Source organism: Lissotriton helveticus, chromosome 10 (assembly GCF_964261635.1).
Source record: "Lissotriton helveticus chromosome 10, aLisHel1.1, whole genome shotgun sequence".
NCBI lineage: Eukaryota > Metazoa > Chordata > Amphibia > Caudata > Salamandridae > Lissotriton > Lissotriton helveticus.
The window spans coordinates 869,885,962-869,905,696 of NC_136071.1; the positions used below are offsets into that span (position 1 = coordinate 869,885,962).

The 19,735-nt window shown below is 38.5% G+C and overlaps 1 protein-coding gene across 1 annotated transcript in view; it reads right to left on the reverse strand.

The window, feature by feature from the left end:
- The window catches only part of DNAH11 (dynein axonemal heavy chain 11), a 3,642,058-nt gene that overhangs the window by 3,278,069 nt on the left and 344,254 nt on the right, over positions 1–19,735 (reverse strand). The window contains exon 4 of the mRNA XM_078663510.1: positions 9,312–9,501. Coding sequence (XP_078519636.1) covers positions 9,312–9,501 — 190 coding nt within the window. The remainder of the gene's footprint in view (positions 1–9,311; positions 9,502–19,735) is intronic.

The window sequence follows — 19,735 nt, forward strand, 5'->3', positions numbered from 1 at the left end:
TGATCCCTTGGTCGTCAGTACTGAAACGCTAAACACACTGGTGCTGCTCAGGTCTGCATGAGCACTGTTGCTATGGCAACCGTCATAGAGCACCCTTTTTCTCTAGCTCGTTTTCTACCTACCCTTCCACACATTGAGACTAATAGTCATCAGAGCACCTACATCTTATGACAAATATTTCTCATTGATCCTAATGAACCCAGTGTGTGTATATTTATTTATATATGCATATTATTGTAGTTACATTTTACTATACCCTTGCGTTTTCCAAAATGCGCAGACAATCATTTTTTATTACATCTTCCTGAGCTGACACCCGTCCGCTCCAACTTGAACTCAGCACACCTAATAAAGTTTCAATCAAACCTCTGACACGATATTAACATAGCTTGTGTGCCAAGCCTCGATCACACGCCTCGATCACACCCCTACAGCTGATTGGAGAATCCACCCTTCCATGACGCTGCGTGTAAGAGCTTGAGTTCCAAGCCTCTTTTGCAACCCTCTATTCTGATTGGCCTCACGTCTACGGACCGAAGCGAGGCAAAGCCCTCGCCGGCTCGCTACTTTAGCGTTTCTCCATTCAACAAACGCCATCCACGAGGTCTGGCTGAGGGAGAACCTAGGTGCTGAGGGGGTGCCAGGCGCCGCGGGCGTAAGACCCGTTCCACTCACCACAGTACAGCTAAGTACTTTGCAATGCCTCTGGCCTCTCTTTCAACCACTCATACCGCATTTGTGATTTCACTGTCCCCCCCCTTACAGGGTGTGCCCTTTTCACCTCCACCCCCCTCCCGAGACCTATGGGGCGTGGATCTTTTAACTAACAAGTGAGAAAAACTTACTATATGTTACAATACATACCGGATCCATTTACGATTAATTGCACTATCACTGGCCCTGCTTTTTGGCCCATTGATCGCTAGCCACAAAGGCTGTTCTACATGCCACCACCGGCGTGGAGAGCGTCCAGCCAACCCTGCTTGTCATAGTGCACGTCCACGCATCCGTCTGGTAGCCAGACCGTTATTTTCCTGCACAATTGTACTTCCTATGACACCATGGTCACACACATTGACTAGCCCTAAGCACATTTACTCAGAGATCGGTCTTGCAGAAATTTAGGTAGACAGATCCCATTAATTTAGTGTTTGTCTCTTTACATGTACGTATGTCTTTTTCTCTCCAGACTATACAGGTTCCTCTGATTTTGAGGGAAATCCCACAACTTGCTGGTTTGTTTTTTTGCGTTTTTTTTGCACTTATTAGTTTTTACACTCAATTTTAACTTTCACGTCCTCTGGTAAGGGGGGGCCTTAGCGCGCCCACACCGCCGAGGTGCACTCCCCACGGTCCTGACAAAAGCCCAGTAAATAACACATAACGCGCAGAAACGTGTCGACCCCACTTTAAGTGGAAATACCCAAACAATTTATTTGGTAATTTCCCAACACATACTTTTAATATATCAGGTTGACCACTGAATAAAGTTTTGACGTTGTATTCAACCTTGACAATTTTAAACTCACATTTTTTCACATTACTGTCACAAAACCAGATCTGCAGTATTCTGGCATTGTAGCACACCAGGGAGGCATTTGGCTTCTCCTGGTGGGCCCGATGATGAAGGATGTCACCACCCAGGGTGGTGAGTGAGGGCTTCCTGTAAGCTCTAATGTGATTTACTAGTTTCACCTATCTTTCGTATTTGTGCTCACACACTCATTACGACTGACACTCTTCTGTTGTTTGATAAAGAACCGAACCCTCTCCATCTCCATAGTACTCTTTTAATGCTCCATTTATGTCAATTACATAAAGCAAAATGAGATGAGCGATCACGCAAGGCCTAAAAAGAACTATCTTAGAGATGTTTAATGTGGCAAAAGAGTGCAAAGCTGATGAAAGAGTGGAGAGATGTGCAGCAAATGTAAGAAACTTAGCGGCAGTATGTAACTTTGAAAATATGGTAGAAGAATGAATAAAAGATCCATTTGTGTAGAGGCCTAGCAATGAGAAAGAGAAATGATACACTATTGCACTGTACCTGGGCTGGGGCAGTGTCTCCCCGTTCACTCCTTGTGGTGCCAAATCAGGGGTACTCTATTTATTATACCTTTCTTAGATTGCCTTTATACTGGTCTTCAAAAAATGTAAACAATGAATTGATTAAAAAATTAAGTAATTTGTTAGCGTTTTATTTACTTCTTTAGATTTTTCTTGGATGAAGTTCAACTTGTTGTTGTATTACACACAAATATTCAGTTGAATATTCTGTTTAACATGAATTTAACAATCCTCAAAGATTTTGGACCTCTGATCCTGCATCAGGAGAATATTAAATGCTGTAGAATAAAAGAAAGTCACATATTCAAATGTTTAAATTTTAAAACAGTATTATTTGATACTAGTAATACTAGTCCTTGTTAATCACGCAAAATAATAGTTTCACCTCACTATAGTTCATATATGTTAACAACACATCACCAAAAGTATCTTAATACAAGTCAAATGAATATAGTGTATATTTAATCCAACTAAGCATATGCATGGATCTAATCCATGCAATTTAGAGCATTTCAAACCACCTTCACCATTTTGCAAAACAGCTGTAGTACGTTTCAACAACAGTGGTCACTTCACTCAATTGAGATTCATATATTCTAGCACCAGTGAGAATCTAAGAAAATGATGACAACAGAAATAACTTATTAAAAAGAGTCATAGTGGATAAACAAATGTAATACATTAAGGCTGACTGGATTGAATGACAGAATTGAGTGTTCATGGCATTTGTGATAGTAAACATGATGAACACCATGCTTATCTTCAAGAGCAATAGGAACAGTCAAAGAGACAGGCAAAGGACAAGTGCTGTTATATGGGAATGAAGACTAAGGAAGCTGTAACATTTTGAATTAAGTGGGTCGACCACTGACACATTTTCCATTTAAAAGATGGACAATGATAATCGATTGACTGTTGAATGAAATGTAGATGAGGATGTGTACTATAAATGGATATTGAATAACCATCAATAGGGTAGAGAACAGAATTGCCTGTTTGCAAACACATCAAATTGGCACAGTTCCTTGTGGTTTTAAGGTTGTGAGCCAAGCACCAAATCTGAAATGAGACACAGAGAATACAAATTGACCTTGAAAGCAACTACTAGTGAACCTGGGTATTCACAGGCTTACACTGTAAGATACATATGGGCAAACAATATTTGCATACAAATTAACCAGCTTAGTTGACAGAACTTCTTTAAGTCATTGTGGAGATGATAGTCCGTGGCGTGGTTCATTCCACATTTCTTTTTTACAAACTTATAATTTTATTAAGATTTCAGAGAACACATATTTACTTTAATTACAAAATGACACATTATTAGAAGTTGTAACAATGGTCCCCAGCAAATAACATTCTTACCATATCTTAAAGTACCCTTCATTAAACACATTTCACAGCAGTAAACCCACATCATCAGCATTTTTTACACTTAGACCTAGATTATATCAGAGAAAAACCGTACACGGATTCAATTCCTTAGATAATTGTTTTTCTTGAATAAACCAAGATGGCCATGTTATGTGGACCACAGAAACCCACTTTCACTAGCAGTCTAGCTTTTAAACCCACAGTCACGTGAAATGCATATACAGAGCTGAAAACTAACATGGCAGACCGCGAGGAAGGACACCAAGATTGCTGAAGGTGACACAGTCACATGTGAGCACAGAGACAATTGAGTACATTTTTTCACATTTTATTTTAGACGTCAAACTTTTTTTTAGTTTTACAGAAAATAGTCATGACCCATATAAAAATTCATACAGATGTCTTAAGGACTTAATATGTGAGAACTTGTTTTTTCAATCCAAGCACCAGTTCTTTGAAAACACTAGTCAGCTGCATTATCATGCATCCGCACAAGCATGGCAAGCGGTTCTTAATATTTATAATGCCATGGTATCTCAATCATATAATTCTACTAGAGATTGTTGATCTTCACACAGTCTGTTTTTTCATAATTTAAACAGCAATAGCTGATAAATGACCAGTAATCACAGAGTGTACAATGCGCAACAGGCGCTGGGATTTTGTTTGATTAGACATAACAGTATACGGAGTTCGCCCCACAACAATGAGGCAGACAGTCAGGATTACACAGCTATACAAACTTGTTAAGCGCTTTTGACATTTGCAGCATGTTCATATCTTGAATACAAATTAACTCCTTTATCATTAAACTTAGAATGAGCAGCACGAAACAAGTGTAGACTTAAACTCTCATAAATAACCATACTGTAACATATGCATTCAATTTTAATAATGATGAGTGATGCAACAGAGATTTTCAAGATCATTTTTTGTAGAACTCAGAATGGTAGTTTGGGTTGTAATATTCATGTTGATAGGATGAAGGGGGCACAATATAGAAGTTTTAAAAACGGTGAAGGTGGTTTGAAATGCCCAAAACTGCATGGATGAGATCCACACATATACTTAGTTGAATAAAATATACACTGTATGTATTATTTTGACTTGTATGAAGATTCTTTTCAGTGATGTGTTGTGAGAATATATGAATTATAGTAAGATGCAACTATTATATTGCCTGATTACTAATGACTAGTATTACTATGATCAAATTATACTGTTTTGATATTTAAACATTTGAATATATGACTTTTTCATTCCACAGAATTTAATGTTCTCCTGACGAAGGACCAGAGGTCCGAAATGCATTGAGGATTGCTATCTTCAAGTTAAACAGAACAACACAAGATTTGTGGGGTAATACCACAACAAGTTGAAATTTATCTATGAAAAAGGTGTAAATAAAAAGTTAATGAATTACTTCATTTCTGTATGAATTCAGTATTTACATTTTATGAAGAAAAGTGTAAAGCCAATCTAAGAAAGTGATAATAAAGCGGGGAATCCTGATTTGGGACCACAAGGAGTGAGGGGAGACACTGCAGCAGCCCATATACAGTGCAACTGTGAATGACTTTTGTGGATACCCAGGAACAGTGGGTGATACCCCATCAGCACCTGAATTGTTTATCTTATTTTACCATTTGGATTAATAAGGGAGTGCATGGATAATCTCTATATCAACGTGAGAAATTAGTTGTGGATGTATGTAGTCATAGTGATAGGAAAGAGATTAGAACACAGCATAGCCTGAAGAAAAAATGAAGTGAAACAAAAGGCTTTTAGATGTGGGGGCATTGATTGTATGGCCCTAAACGTTTTAGAAGTCTGAAAAATTACAAAGAGAATTATTGAGCTAAATAAAGAATGTCAGGAATTATTTTTGCCGATTTTGGGAAGAGAAGAATATTGTTCATTATACACATATATAGTTTAGAAGGTACTGATTTTGAATGTTATTTGATTCAGAAGCTTAATTAACTCAGTTATATGGAAATACATGAAAAGACAAGTAATGCAATGGTTAAGTTACACAACCAGACATTTTACCTGGAGTTTTTTGGGTGAACTAATAAAATGGATAGGCTGCAGTATGGATTAGATTATAAAGATAGATCTACTGACACAGGGCAAATGTATATCCAGAGTAGTAACCTGTTTTCATCAAGGAGATTTTAGAATATTTTTGGATTCCAATTCAAATCTTCCAATTTCTTTTAAGGTTTTGGTAGAGATGTGCAAAGTGATCTTTAAAATGGAACAAGAGGCCGAGCTAGAGGAAGAATTCACTTAAGTACTTAGTGACCACTTGGATTGTCTGAGAGTTTATGTATGAAAAACAAATAAAAAAATGCTCGGCAAAAAGTAAATAAAGTGAAAGAAGTCATGAAGGAATTGGAGAAGATGGAAAAGACTGGCTTGATTGTACCTATAATGGCCACAGAATGGTTTGATTCAGTTGTAATTGAGCTAAACTAGAAGGGGACATAACATTGTGCATAAACCTATGTCTGCTAAACAAAAATGAAGGTCTGGATAAATACCCACTACCTGATATAGGAGTGCTGATGATCCCAATGAGTGGCAAGGTATTTTTTTGCATCAGATTTAGCATTGGAATGCCATAAAGTTCAATTGCTTTAGTATTCTAGAGATTTAGCGGTGTTTTCACTCTCAAAATTGTATATAGGTTTTAGAGGATGGTATTTAATCTAACTTGAAATGTTACATGTTTTTTAAAGAGCTATAAATTACATTTAAGACGGGATTGAATGAGTAAAAGTGATTGACAAAGATCAACTTATTTTTTTACCCGATGATGAAAAACACACAAGAGAGAGACAAGAGTCACCGAAACAGCACTTAAGAAAGTAAGAAAATGTAAATAAAATGAGGAAGAAAGAATCTTTGAAGACATATACTCACAGTAGAAGGAATAAAACTGAAAAAAATCTAGTAAATCTAAAATAGATTTGCCAGCACCATTGGATAGAAAATAATTTGTCATATTTTAGAATGGCAGAGTTTTTATAAAAGTTATTTTGTGTAATGCTATTTTGTGAGAAAAACATAATACATGATTATGCTTAAAATAATGTAGATCACTAGTGGAATGAGGACTCCAGACATGAATTTGAAAAAGTGAAAAATGAGATCAACAGAGCTCCTAATTTGCAAATATTTGATCCAAGAGAGAAGTTTGGGGTGGAGCATATGCAAACTGAAGGGAAAGAAGAGAGGACAATTACTTTTTTATCAAGAATATTGAAATGGGCTGAACTGAAATATACATCACTTTAACAAGAGGCGTTAGCAGTTTACTGGGCTATAAAGAAGTTTAAGTACTTCATTAGGGGATCTCAGTGTGTCATCAGTACGCACAAAAAGCCTTCAAAGCATCTAGTTATGTTAAAAAAACAACATTTGTCTTATCAAATTGCATATGCAAATGGATACTGACATTGGAAGAAAATGATTTTGGGTCTGAATATTTTCCTGCAGTTAAATAAAAAATAAAAAAAGTGATTGCAGATTGTTTATCAAGACTAGTAGAGTTGATAAAAGGGAAAGAGGAGCTTGAAGAGGAAGAGAATATTAGGGTTTATGAAAGGGGGCATTAAGCAAGAGCAAGTTTTGAAAATACAGACAGGAGATGCTAATGTGTTACAGGAGTAGTGTTCCAATGCAGAGGGCACCACCACCATTATGGTAGAACAGCACTATAAAACCTCAAAATGAGTGAAGTGCCTGTAGCATAGCCATGTTTCTTCCAAAGGTGATTGATCTTAAAGAAATTAGGTCTATATTAGGGGTGGGCAATAAATTCGCCCCGTTGCGGAGTTGGCAGAATTTTGGCAACTATGCATTACACTTTTGTGGTGAGAAAGTTGTTGCTCAAGTAGAAATTCTACTTAAGTCAAAATCAACTCTAAAATCAGTGCTCTATGGTGCGCACAGTGGTACTGTTTGCGCTGATTTTTCAGTGCGGAACGAGCCCCAGTGCTAAACATCAGCGCCAGCAGTTCAGCGTGCCGATTGCCGCCCATTTGTGGAACTCTGCGGAAACTTGCTGGGTTTTCATGTGAAACTCTGCAAGTTCTGCCCAACCCTGATGGATACACAAGTAGCTGTGGGAACAAGGAGTAAAGCCACCAGGCCTGGGTCATCTCTCCAGAGATATATACATTTTCCAAATGGCCAAATTCCTCCCATAAAACTTTGAGTGCACACACAGCCAGCCGTCTAGCAATATGTTTTTGCTCCATACTTGAACTCCACCTGGGTTAACAGGTCTTGATATCTGTGCCTTAACCCTGCGTTCTGGTTTCATGGCCGTTTGCTCATCATTGTGTATCTTTTCGGTTTTCACCATCACTTGTCTTATCTCCCGCTAGGGTACCCTTTTTGCCCATTCATACTTCTGTTAATAGCTGGTTATCTCTGCAAAGTGTTCTCATGATCGCCTATTCTGCATATCGTAAATGACCTTTTATTCCCCCAAGTGTAAATAGCTGGTTATCTCGGAAAAGTGTTCTCATAATCGCCTGTTTCGATATTGTAAATGAATTGTTATTGCCCAAAGTGTAATCACGTTCATCTATCCCTACCTATGTAATTGTTTATTATATTGCCAATTCCAAACTTTGTATTCAAATTGTTATCCCTGTAAAGCGCTCTAATACCCTAACAGGTCACATTAATGCTGCATAAAAAAACTAAATAAATATAGGTAGTGCTGCACATAAATTCATGGGAAAAGGCCATAAAACGAATTCATCAAAACCTAAATATATGATTTAGGATAAAAGTAAATTGATTCAATTCAGTTTGATAAAAAAACGACAAAATAACCCAAAGAAAAGCTAAAAATAATAGTATAAAGCTAAACACAAGAACAATTCTTTTTTTCAAGCAAATGTTAATATTAATGCCAAAAGATAAGGAGATTTAAAAGTGATACCAATGTCAAAAGTAATTGCTTTGCCAGAAAGAGGCATTGCTCAAAGTTTTCCTTTTTCCGATGCCCCTCAAAGATGTTTAGCAAACAATGATATAGTACGATGTTTTGGGTTCAGGGTATGATGTACTTGACATGGATAATGGGTAATAAAGCCCTTGCAAAAGCAACTGTTGACCATTATCATGTAATGGCTCTTTAAATAAATGGCTACTTAAGTTATATATAGAAAAAAAGTGACTTGTCAGCTTTTGGAAGGTTTAATTTGCATAATATAGGTCTCTAATATGGCTGGCATATTGTGTAAAAACTGATAGACTGAAATGCAGCAATTAATTAATTATTAGTAACTGATAATAATACAAGCATTTCACCTGTCCCTTTATTTAGTATGTCTATGTAGGACACCAAGTGTGATAGGTAAGCCCAGATGTGGATATTGTCCTTATGGTGTCTTTAGGTTCAAGCTGTACCTCACTTATGATAACACTTTGCAGTTGCTTGTGTGCATTTCGAGAGGAGACCTGATCCGGCATTTCAGACTGGACTATCCCCAATTGGAACAGGACCGAGTTTGATATACCCAAGCTGGACTCCGACTATAGTGGCATATCACCCCAAAAAATATGTACTCTGGCTATACCTTAAGCAGTGTTTTTGTTAATATTTTAAAATCGCCAATACATGCTAAATATGTTGGTCTTTTAAATTATGAAACAGATGTGACTAATAAAATAATACAATATATTGCTCTTCTTGGTTGCTACAAACGACACATCATTCCACTTTTTGAAGGGTAATTGTTGCGTTCAGTGTAATGCAAATAATCACAATGGCGCAATCAACCATCACATTAGATGATATCCCAGTAAAGAAATGTGCTTCAGAAAAATACAAATAAAACACTTACCTGCTCGGATATGCACAGCAGATTATCTTTCCTTTCTTTCCAGAATCCAAGTTCAGTTTCAGGGCCTACGTTTAGACCACGAAGCAACAGCAGAGAAGAATCTTGTTTCAATACATCACGAATTTGATATGACCATTCTATAACCACAGACTCAAGACTATGGAGGACAGTTCGATCATAGTGATCTTGCCTGCAAGAATTGAAAAATACAGATACTGAAAAGAAGTCTTAAAATGCAGACAACCTAATAAGGTTTTGTAACATTATAAACTCAATTTACTATAAAGCTGTTTTGATAACTGATCGCCTGGTATTTAATTTGGAGAACAAATATGTGCCTAACAGGGGAATGTCATGGCTTGCTAGTTTTTTTAGAAACGGTATGACAAAAGAAATTAGCTTGATGTCAATGCATGATCACTTTCAATCACACGTTTGGATAAATGGAACATCAGTTGGTCACTGAACAGGTTACCATGTGAATTTTGCTCCAGCATTTTATTTAATGTGGATACATCCCTGAAAGATCATAGCATGACAGATTACTGTTGGATAAGAGAAAGGGAATCTTGCTAACTGTTCCAGAAGACATTGTTAGAATTATGTGAGACAAAATCTGAAGCACTGTTATTTCAATTTACATATCCCTTCGAATTTTTTGAGACCCTGAAAATGAATAAGATTGTAGTTGCAAGGAGGAACAGTGATGTAAGCAAGATTGCATAGAAAGTATTCTCCTGAGTTGAGAAAGACAATATGGGTTGTAAAATCCCAGTTTAAAAAAACTGATGCAGTCAGTCATGGCTGATATTGGTCACGTGAGGGGTTGGGGGTCGTGTGCCTGATTAAGTTATCCTGGGATTACTTGGAAATTAGTCCACTTTAGAGGACGGCTGCTGATGAAAGAAAATCTTGTTAGGTCCAACATACAAGTTCAATAAAGATGTCTGGGATCAATCACCCGTAGCTTTGGCAGAGAGCACACAGGCTTAACTTAAGGAAAAGTGTGTAAAGTATTTAGAAGTATAAAAAAGATTAAAAAGTCAAAACACATCGTTATAAAAATCCCACAATACATTTCTGAAAAACGAGAGAAATGTTTTTGTTTTTAAGTTTGGGATTTTGTAAAGCAAATGGCTGCCCTAGGGCTGCCCAGCACTAGGAGAGAGAGATTTTGGCAGTCGTACAAGTTGGACTATTATCGAGGGAACAGCCATGCCTTGAGTCATTTCCTGAAGCTGGGTTCTTCTTCCAGCAATCTCAGCTCCCTGGCCATGGAATTCCACAACTTCGGGGCCAGGTATGAGAATGCTGTACCTCCTATCTTGATCTCTTGATACTAAGCGTCCCTATGAGGCGGTCCTGCGTTGACTTGACCTCTTTGGTGCATATGGTGAAATACATTCTCTGATTTTAATCAGGCTCCTGCTGTTCATTGGTTTGTGAGCCAGGCAGAGAGATTTAAATTTCATCCTGGCTTCGATGGGCAGCCAGTGAAGCCGTTTCAGTGAGGTCTTTGCTGATTCATGTCTTGGGATTTTTAGAACTAACCTGGCCGCCACATTCTGTACAACTTGCAGTCTATTAGTAACATATTTTGGTGAGCCCAGAGAGAGGGACTTGCCATAGTCCCGATGGGAAACCAGCAGGGCTTGTTTCACAGTTCTTAACTGTTCTAGGATAAGCCCTATTATCTTCTGAATCATTCAGAGTAGGCCAAAGCAGGTTGCTGCTAGTTTTTTTGCTTGATTTTCCATTGATAGTGTATTACCCAGCCACATGCCCAGGTTCTTTATAGAGGATTTGGGGACGGGGAGCTTCTCAAACCATCCGCCCACCTAATCACAGGTCCAGGACAGTGATTATTCCCCCGGGTCATCAGTTCAGTTTTGTCGCCATTTATTTAAGGCAACATTTGGCCATCCAATTAGCCACCATTTCCAGACAGGGCACTAATTGATTGTGGTTCAATATTGGCACCCCACCACTGATACCACCAGTTGCGTGTTATCTGCATAGGAGAAAGTAGACAACCCAAACTCCTGAATGATTTTTGTCAAAGGGCGCATGTATATGTTGTACAATGTAGGGCTAAGTGAGGAGTTCTGTGTGACTCCGCATGAAACTGACAGTGTATCGAAAGAAAAAGGTGGATTCCACAATTTGGAATGTTCTTTCACCCAGAAAGGAGGTAAGCCACTCCAGGGCTTTTCCTAGGATACCGACTTCCCTCAGCCTTTTTGCTAGAAGTGAGTGGCCTATGGTGTCAATGCCTCACTCAAGTCCAGAAGCCGGACTGTGGCTGAGCCCCCCCTGATCCAAAATGCGTTTGAGCTCCTCGGTGACCACCAAAAGAGCTGATTCTGTGCTGTGCTCGGAAACCCATCTGAGTCTTATGCAGAGAGTTGTATCCTTCCCAAAACTGGGATAAGGAATGGTTGACATGTTTCTCCAGTATTTTTCCTAAGACGGGGAATAGCAAGATAGGACCAAAATGACCTATTATCTCTGGGTCTAGGTGGAGCTTCTTCAAAAGGGCCTCACAATTGCATGCTTCCACTTCTTTGGGACCCTCCCATACTCAAGGGATAATGTAAGATGCCCTAATATGGTGGGGGGATGGAGTCCCCTACCTTGTGAGAGATATTGGGGCTACTAGATCTTGGGGCATCCTGATTTAAGTTTGCCCAGGAGCAGTATAGTACTTTCCTTATTCAGGGATGGAATGTGATCCAAGACAGAAAGGACTGACATCACTTTAAAGTCTGCTACTAAATTGTGATCCGTACCGGAGTTATTCCACCAAGGTGATTCATAGATGTCATCCATTTATTTTTAAAGAATGCTGCAAACTCGTTGCATCTTTCCATAGTGTTTGGTGAGGGGAGTTGCACTGCTCTACCGTTGTCAGGTAATTTACTATCTTAAATAGTTCCCATGGGGAATTGGCAGCCATGTTGATCTTCTCCTTGTGATGCTTGGCCTGGGCTTGTTTAATTTCATTGTGATAGTGTGTGAATGCCTTCTTGTATTGAACTTTTAAGGCTGAGTCATAGGACTTCCTCCAACTCCTTTCTAGTTTCTTCCAATTTTTTTAGAGAGTCTATCTGGCTATTAAACTAGATCTTGCCCTGGATTTCTGAATACTTTGGTCTAGTGACTGATCCATCCAGAGTTCCAATTGTGATTAGACTTTGTCTGGGTTTGAGTAGAGGCTGCTAGGGTCTTGGCCCATGCTTCAGGTGTGAGCTTAGAACAGCTTCTAATCAATCTTAGGGTAATTTTTGATGATACTCGTGTACATATTTTAATAAGTGTAAAAGGGATAAAATAATGATCTGACCATGGTACAGGGATGGGTGTATTCACCTGAATCTTTGGGTCGTTTGAGAAGATGGGATGGAGAATATGCCCTTTTCTCATGAATAACGGTGCCTAGAAGTTGGATAAGTTGCATGCAGAGCTGCCCCCCCAGCACCTTGATACCCTTGTGCGTGTGAGTAGCTGCGCTTCACAATTCCCTGATTGATTGCCTTTAGGTCCTGTAGAAGTCTTTTGGTAGAAGGGTTGTTGGTTTCATCTATATGTATAATAAAGTCACAGAGCATGGTAATACATCCTTTTCCCACTGGCTGGCTAAGGAATATGGGAGGGACTCAATGAATGTGCCTCAAGAGCCAGGTGGCCTGCAAATAAGGGTTCCCGAGAATGAGCATGTAGGAGAAAGTGTGATCCCAAATTGTAAGATGTCACATTTTGTCATTGTGAGGGGTGCAGAGATGCATCTAAGCTCTTCTTTATGTAGAATGGTGATGCCGCCTCCTGTTTGGCTGACCTGATCCAGTCTACAAAGTTGGTATCCCTGGGGAAGGGCTGTTACAATGTCGGGGGCGAGCTCTCTTTGAGCCAGGTCTCTCTGATGAACAGTACATCCAATTGTTCTTCCTCTAGCAACCTAATCTCGAATTTATGACCTGGAAGAGACCCATTCTCTATTGTTCTTTCTTCCCTTGGGAGAACTGTATAATTTTGTTGCTATGTGTGTAGTTTTTTATGTCAAAATGACCTTGGTCACATACCTCTTTGCTTCTTTTCTGTCTATCTGGCGTAAGTGTCTGGGCACACTGTAGTCCCAGAGGCAGCCTGAGCCGCAGTAGCTCTTCTGTGTTGTACCTAATGTGGCTACGAGTGTATGGGAGAATTTGGACAGGGTTCCTGGCCCCTGGTCTGGCACAGGCAGGCTTGCCTTGGCACGTCTTCGGTGCACCAGCAGTGCACCTGCTGCATGTGTCCTCTGCGCGCCCGCACCTCTGCAGCCATAAATTTAATTGACTATCAAACACCTAGAGAGAAAACCTTCCATAGCTCTATGGTGTCTGGGAAACAGAGTTCCTCTCTATGATTCAGGCTATTCCCTCATTGTCCCGATCTGTGTCAACGTTCCCCACCCCTTCGCAGCAATACTTTAAAATTCGATCTTAAAAAACATCAAAACATCAAACAGCAGCTTAACTTTTTAAACAGTCCCACCCTTTCAAACTTGTGTGACTTGTACCTTTGAGCAATATGACACCAAATACCTAAAATCCAATGAGGGGATCCAAAGATATAATTTGTGTAAGTTTTAGGGCAAAAAGTGCAAAGGTGTGAAGGCAGGTTTAATCACTGCAGCAGTCAGGCTACACAGGCAGATCTAAAGCCATGTCTCCGTTCCCAACCCAGAGGATGGCACAAAGCTACTGTAATCAACAGGTGCTATTTACCTTCCCATACCTTTGAGGTGTTTTCCTTCACCATATACTATGGCCTTATAGGAATGTCAAATATTCCAATTGAGGATTCACCAATTTTGCCATGTTTTAGGGGTCAGAGCACATTCAATGGGGATTGGATAGCAATGCCTCAGCGTGCAGGAAAAAAAACCAGAAATACCACAGAGCAAAACAAATGGGGATGACTAATCAATTAGAGGGATTTTTCCCATTGTTGCATGAGGATGGTTCCCTTGTAATAATGGACCAATTTAGATCCATGATAGATGCAGAATACAATTTAAATCTTGTTTAATTTGATAATTAGTCACAAACTTGCAAATGCTTATTTTTAGAGTAGTGCTTGCATGAACTCAACATGCCACCAACAAGGCCCTTGAAGTATTTGCTCTCCTTTCTTCACCACATTATCTTTTTAACATGAACCCATGTTCTATCAGTGGCAGAGTATAACATACAAGATTCACAGAAATTGTTATAACTAAGTGCATTACTAAAAGGACATAATACAAAAGGTTTAGCCTCCAGTGAGAAAAGGGCATGCAATTGGGGTTGCTGTGAGCATTCCACTGCAATACCCATTGCTTTTTGATGCTGACCCAGATTTACAAGAATGTGTAAATCTGAGGCAGCGCCAAAAACTAGGGGTATGCAAGAGCAGACATTAGAACTTTTATTTCTCCTAATTTTTGCTTTTTCTATGAGCATTCTGGACCACACATAGAAAGAGCAAAATGCCATTAATGATTGTTTATGTGTTGGAAGGGATGCAGGCAACCTTGCACTACGGTGCAAGGGGGCCTGCATTGGCACTAGACAGCTAATTTTACTGCCAGCGCTAGGAAAAACACAGGGGTGTGCTGAATTGTTGCAAATACAGCACATTCTTGTGTTTTGGAAATGTCAGAGCGTTGCACTGCCAAATTTGGCACAGTGCTGTGCTCCAGCATTTCATTGTAAATATGCCCTTCTGTTTTTTATCTGCAATAAATACAAATATACATCAGCATCACTTTGCAAAGTTAAATAAGGTTACATTACCCCCTTCCCCATAAAAGACCAATTAGACAGTAATTGCAAAAGAAGCCAAGCCAGCTGTTGATAGTTTGAGCCTAATGCCAAAGTCTGTGGTTTGTCTACTGCAGATTCATGTCCTTCTATTCAGTGAGTCACTGTGAGAAAGTGCTCTGTTACAGGCAATGCATTATGGTGTGGGATGTTCAGAGGGTGCATCGTACTCCCATACGATTAGTCAGAAAGCCAGACAAGATCGTCATAGATTTAAAGGGTAGTGTCACTACTCATACATCCAGAAGTAATATGGCAACTTGTTTGCCTCAATCAGCTTGCATCAATAAATCTTCGCAAAATGCTTACACAATTTCAAATGTAATTCAGTTCTATGATAAGGTTGGATAGTACTAAGGCTACTATATGCACTAATGTAGTACTACAATCAGCATGGTTCTATGAGGAAGACTGGACAAGACATTACGTTCATTAACTCATACAGGAGTAAACAACTTTTCTCAAGAACATTTAATTAATGGCTGCTAGTAGGGAATACATAACTACTCCAGGATGAATATATACATTACAGCTTTGATATGTGCTATCGTCTGGGGACAACAGAAATTGTACAAGTAAGTAGAAAGCATATAATTTTTATATAAAGAAGAAACATGTTCTCTTAAAGAGCTGTCGCTGTCAGAACCCTAAGAAAAAGAAAACTAATATCAGGTAGAACGGTTAGGAATAAACATTTAGACCCCCCCACACTTTAATAAGTATAAACCTGATATATTATACAACTAAATAGGTCAACAATGTAATGTAAATGTAATTCTTCAACTAAATTAATCAAAAATTGTGTGTGTTCAGCAAATGTTTACCACAATGCAATTTCACTGAGAATTTAAATTGATTATAGACTACCACACTCGTCAATTGAAGTCAGCAAATCATAAATGTAATAGAGTTTATTCTATATTTCTAGTCCTTTACAACTGCCAATTCAGCTATAACTCATTTGAGAGAAAATTCAGCATGAAAGACACTAGCATGATGGCTCCAGGCTGATGAAACTTCATTTTGATGAATTTCCAAAACGAAGAAAGCACTTTTCTTCATCAAATGTGAAGCAATTCAACAGTACAACATCCATAAACGCATATAACTGGACAAGCAAACGGCACAAGATAATAGGAGAGGAAAAAAGGGGATACGTTTAACAGAAATGGTAAAGGGAAAGATAATTAAGGGTATAGGAGTAGAACTACTAAGGATATACGGTATAGCGATACCAGTGCATTAGTTATTATAGTGGTACAAGGGTGTAGTTAGGGGAACAGGTCCTAAGCTACAGGAACGGGCATTAAAATATGCAACAAAAGATTCTAGGATGGCAAAGTTTGCAGAAAGTGGATGCTGAATCAGATTCTGTAAATACATTAACATGGGGAAAGTTGCTATGGTTAGAATGGCTGAAGAGAGTTTGAAGGTAAGATTATGTTGATACAGTTCAGAGGATCTAGCACAATGGTACCCAAAACCAGCAGAATCCACCCACTTAAAGAACCTTTGATTAGAACCACTGACTCACACACTTTTTTAAATTTCTCCTCTTGAGGGCTCAATTGCAGTTGTAATATCTGAAGATCCTTAAGATTGGTCTGAACAGTGGTGCATTTGCGTCCTTTTAAACAGATCTTCAAAATATAACTAGGTTCAAGGATCTATACACAAAGCTGGCCAATATCAACACCATTCTCGGAAATGATAATGATTATTTTACAAAACGGCAATCTATTTATCAGAACTGATCATTTTGATATATCTTTTAAATATGTAAACATCAAGCCATGAAGTCTTGGCTGAAAGTTGTGTTAAGGACCTGGAAGAACATTGATGAATTCTAGGGTCCAGTATATTTTTGTACTCCTTTTTTTATATGGGAGTAATCAGAAACACTAAGCTTGAAATTAATGCCCAGAATGCTTGGGTCATCTCAACCATCAAACCAGTCGTCTGAGAAATGTGCCTTCTATTACTGAAATACAAAAAGCAAAGTGATTAGCTGATCACTTACTGATCACGGATGTAAATGGCAGGAGTGGTAAAACCAGAATCCAGGTGCACTATACTTTTGGCATGATGGTCTTTAAATTTCAATAATGTATAGAACGTTAATGTTCTAAACTGAGGCAAAAACTATGTTAAAGAATTTTCGTATTTCTGGAACGTTATTTGCCTGGTTAATTGTTCTCTGCTGCTCGAATAATGGCAGGTACTCAGAGTGAGAATATGTAATTACCATGTCTCAGATTACAGCCAGGTGGAAAAGGCACAGGAAAAGGGATTGTAAGAAGGGCAACCGCAGACCATATTGGAGAGAGTACTCTTGGTTGCCTACGTGAAATGGTTGTATTTTAAGTGGCTGTGATACACACACTTTCTTCCAATAGGAGTAACCCAAAGCAGTAGGTTAATGCTCTGGGGGACTAAGTATTGTCTGATGTTTTGAGGCCCGACATTTCTTAGTCCTTAAACCCCAACCTGGTTTTACCTGATTTGGATCCGCACCAAGCAAACTCATCATGGCTGGAAGAAAGAGAAGAACAATTCCAGGGCCTGCCCACCTGTTTCAGCACTTTGGAGGGTGCAGACAACCCCTAGAGTACAAAGCTTCTCCACCCAAAGACACTCTTCCAATCCAATCCCATAAACCTCTGACTCCCCCTGCAAATATCTATCACCTGCTCAGAGCAGATGGGTAATATCTGCATCAAACTCCCGGGAATTGGAAAGAAAAAACTGCAGGAAATGACCTAGTACCTCAGTTTGATCAAATTATTCCAGATTCCAGGATTATTTAACTCATAATTCCCTTTATTTCATGGGGGGATACCATTATTAATTACGGTCCTGGTATCTCCTGGGTGAAATAACGTGAACTTGTAGAGAGGGCCTAAATCACAGTGGCTTCCAACTGTGTGTGTAATAAAACCTGCGATTCATGTAAAGAAGCATATCCATGTCACATTTAACATTTGAACATAAATGTGGCTATCGTCCTCACTTAGACAAATATGGTTAAACCATTTTTATCTACCTAAATGCTTTGGCTTTTATGAGTGCACCCGTTGATACTGAATGTAATTATGTTTCAGAGAATATTATGCTCCTTGATGTACTGAGTAGCAACAAAAAGACTTTACTGGTTGCTTAAAGACACCGTTACCCTCAAAAAGAGGAAAAGGAGAAAGAGGAGGGTGTAATAAAAACACCCCTTTCTAGAGAAAAAACAAGGATTTTAAAAATTGCCCTCACCCACTAGATAGTGGCATGCTTTATCATAGGGCTGCTAAAACATCCCTGTGCAGACTAACGCCTGGGATGAATCAAGGGAAAGGGGAGGCCAGAATAAACTTATATGTAGGGATACCCACAGTAAACTACATAAACATACAATGACAGCGAAAAATATAAAGACATCTTAGGAACACCCCTTAATATCTTTCATCATAGGTTCCTAGAAAAGTGAAGAAATGGAAATGGTCTAAGGAATAATTAGGACCCCTATGTCTATCCTTAGTGCTTTCGTGTCGATCCCATTATCCTAAATCTCTTTCCCAAACAATATCCTGGTTTTCAAACAGATATATGTTTAAAAGACTCTTTTTTTTGTTTAATGACTATACTTGTCACTTTCTATGTAAACACCCTTGGATATTCTGAAATGACAAACACTAAAGATCATCACAACACCACAAGTTTATCCTTACTCAGAGATATTTTACCCCATGGTGCTATATTATATATATATATATATATATATATATATATATATATATATATATATATATATAGCATAAAGACGTCCTGCAGCGGTCTAGCAGCAAAAAAAGACGAAGGAAAACCCAGGTATAGTGCTATAGTGATTTAATTGCTCACCACCACTCCACCACGACGCGTTTCGGTGCCCAAAGCACCTTGATCACATGACAACGTTTTAGGGCGGGTGTGCTCAATTTAAAGTGCTAGTAACCAATAAATGCATGCCAACATTATCATAGACATAAATGATATACTATGATTGTTTGCTAACTGCTTAAATGCAATTTCATAGTGTCATTCTAAAAAGGTAGTAGTATTACTGGCTAACTGCGTAAAGGGATATTTGATAAACTAAATCATACTATACATTAAGCATTAGTACATGTATGAATATAAACATAAATATATATATATATATATATATATATATATATATATATATATTCACTGAAAAAACCATAGGTTATAGACCATATATAGTTAGGAATTAGCATTTAGAAAACCTTATTTTACTCACACAAAACCATTGAAATTCCATATATAGTTAGTTGCACTAACTATATATCGCGCACCCGCAATCCACTGCTGATGATGTCACATATTACATCATTCATGACATGGTCAGTGACATCACTGATGACATCACTGATGACATCTCAAATGACATCACTGATGACATCACTGATAACAACATCCAGTGATTTTTTGTTTCTATAAAGTTTAAATATGTCTTACATATTGAAGAATGAGTGGATGTGTAAGTGTCTGGACGAAGGATTTAGTAGGTGCATGACTGACTGTATGAGTGAGTGATTA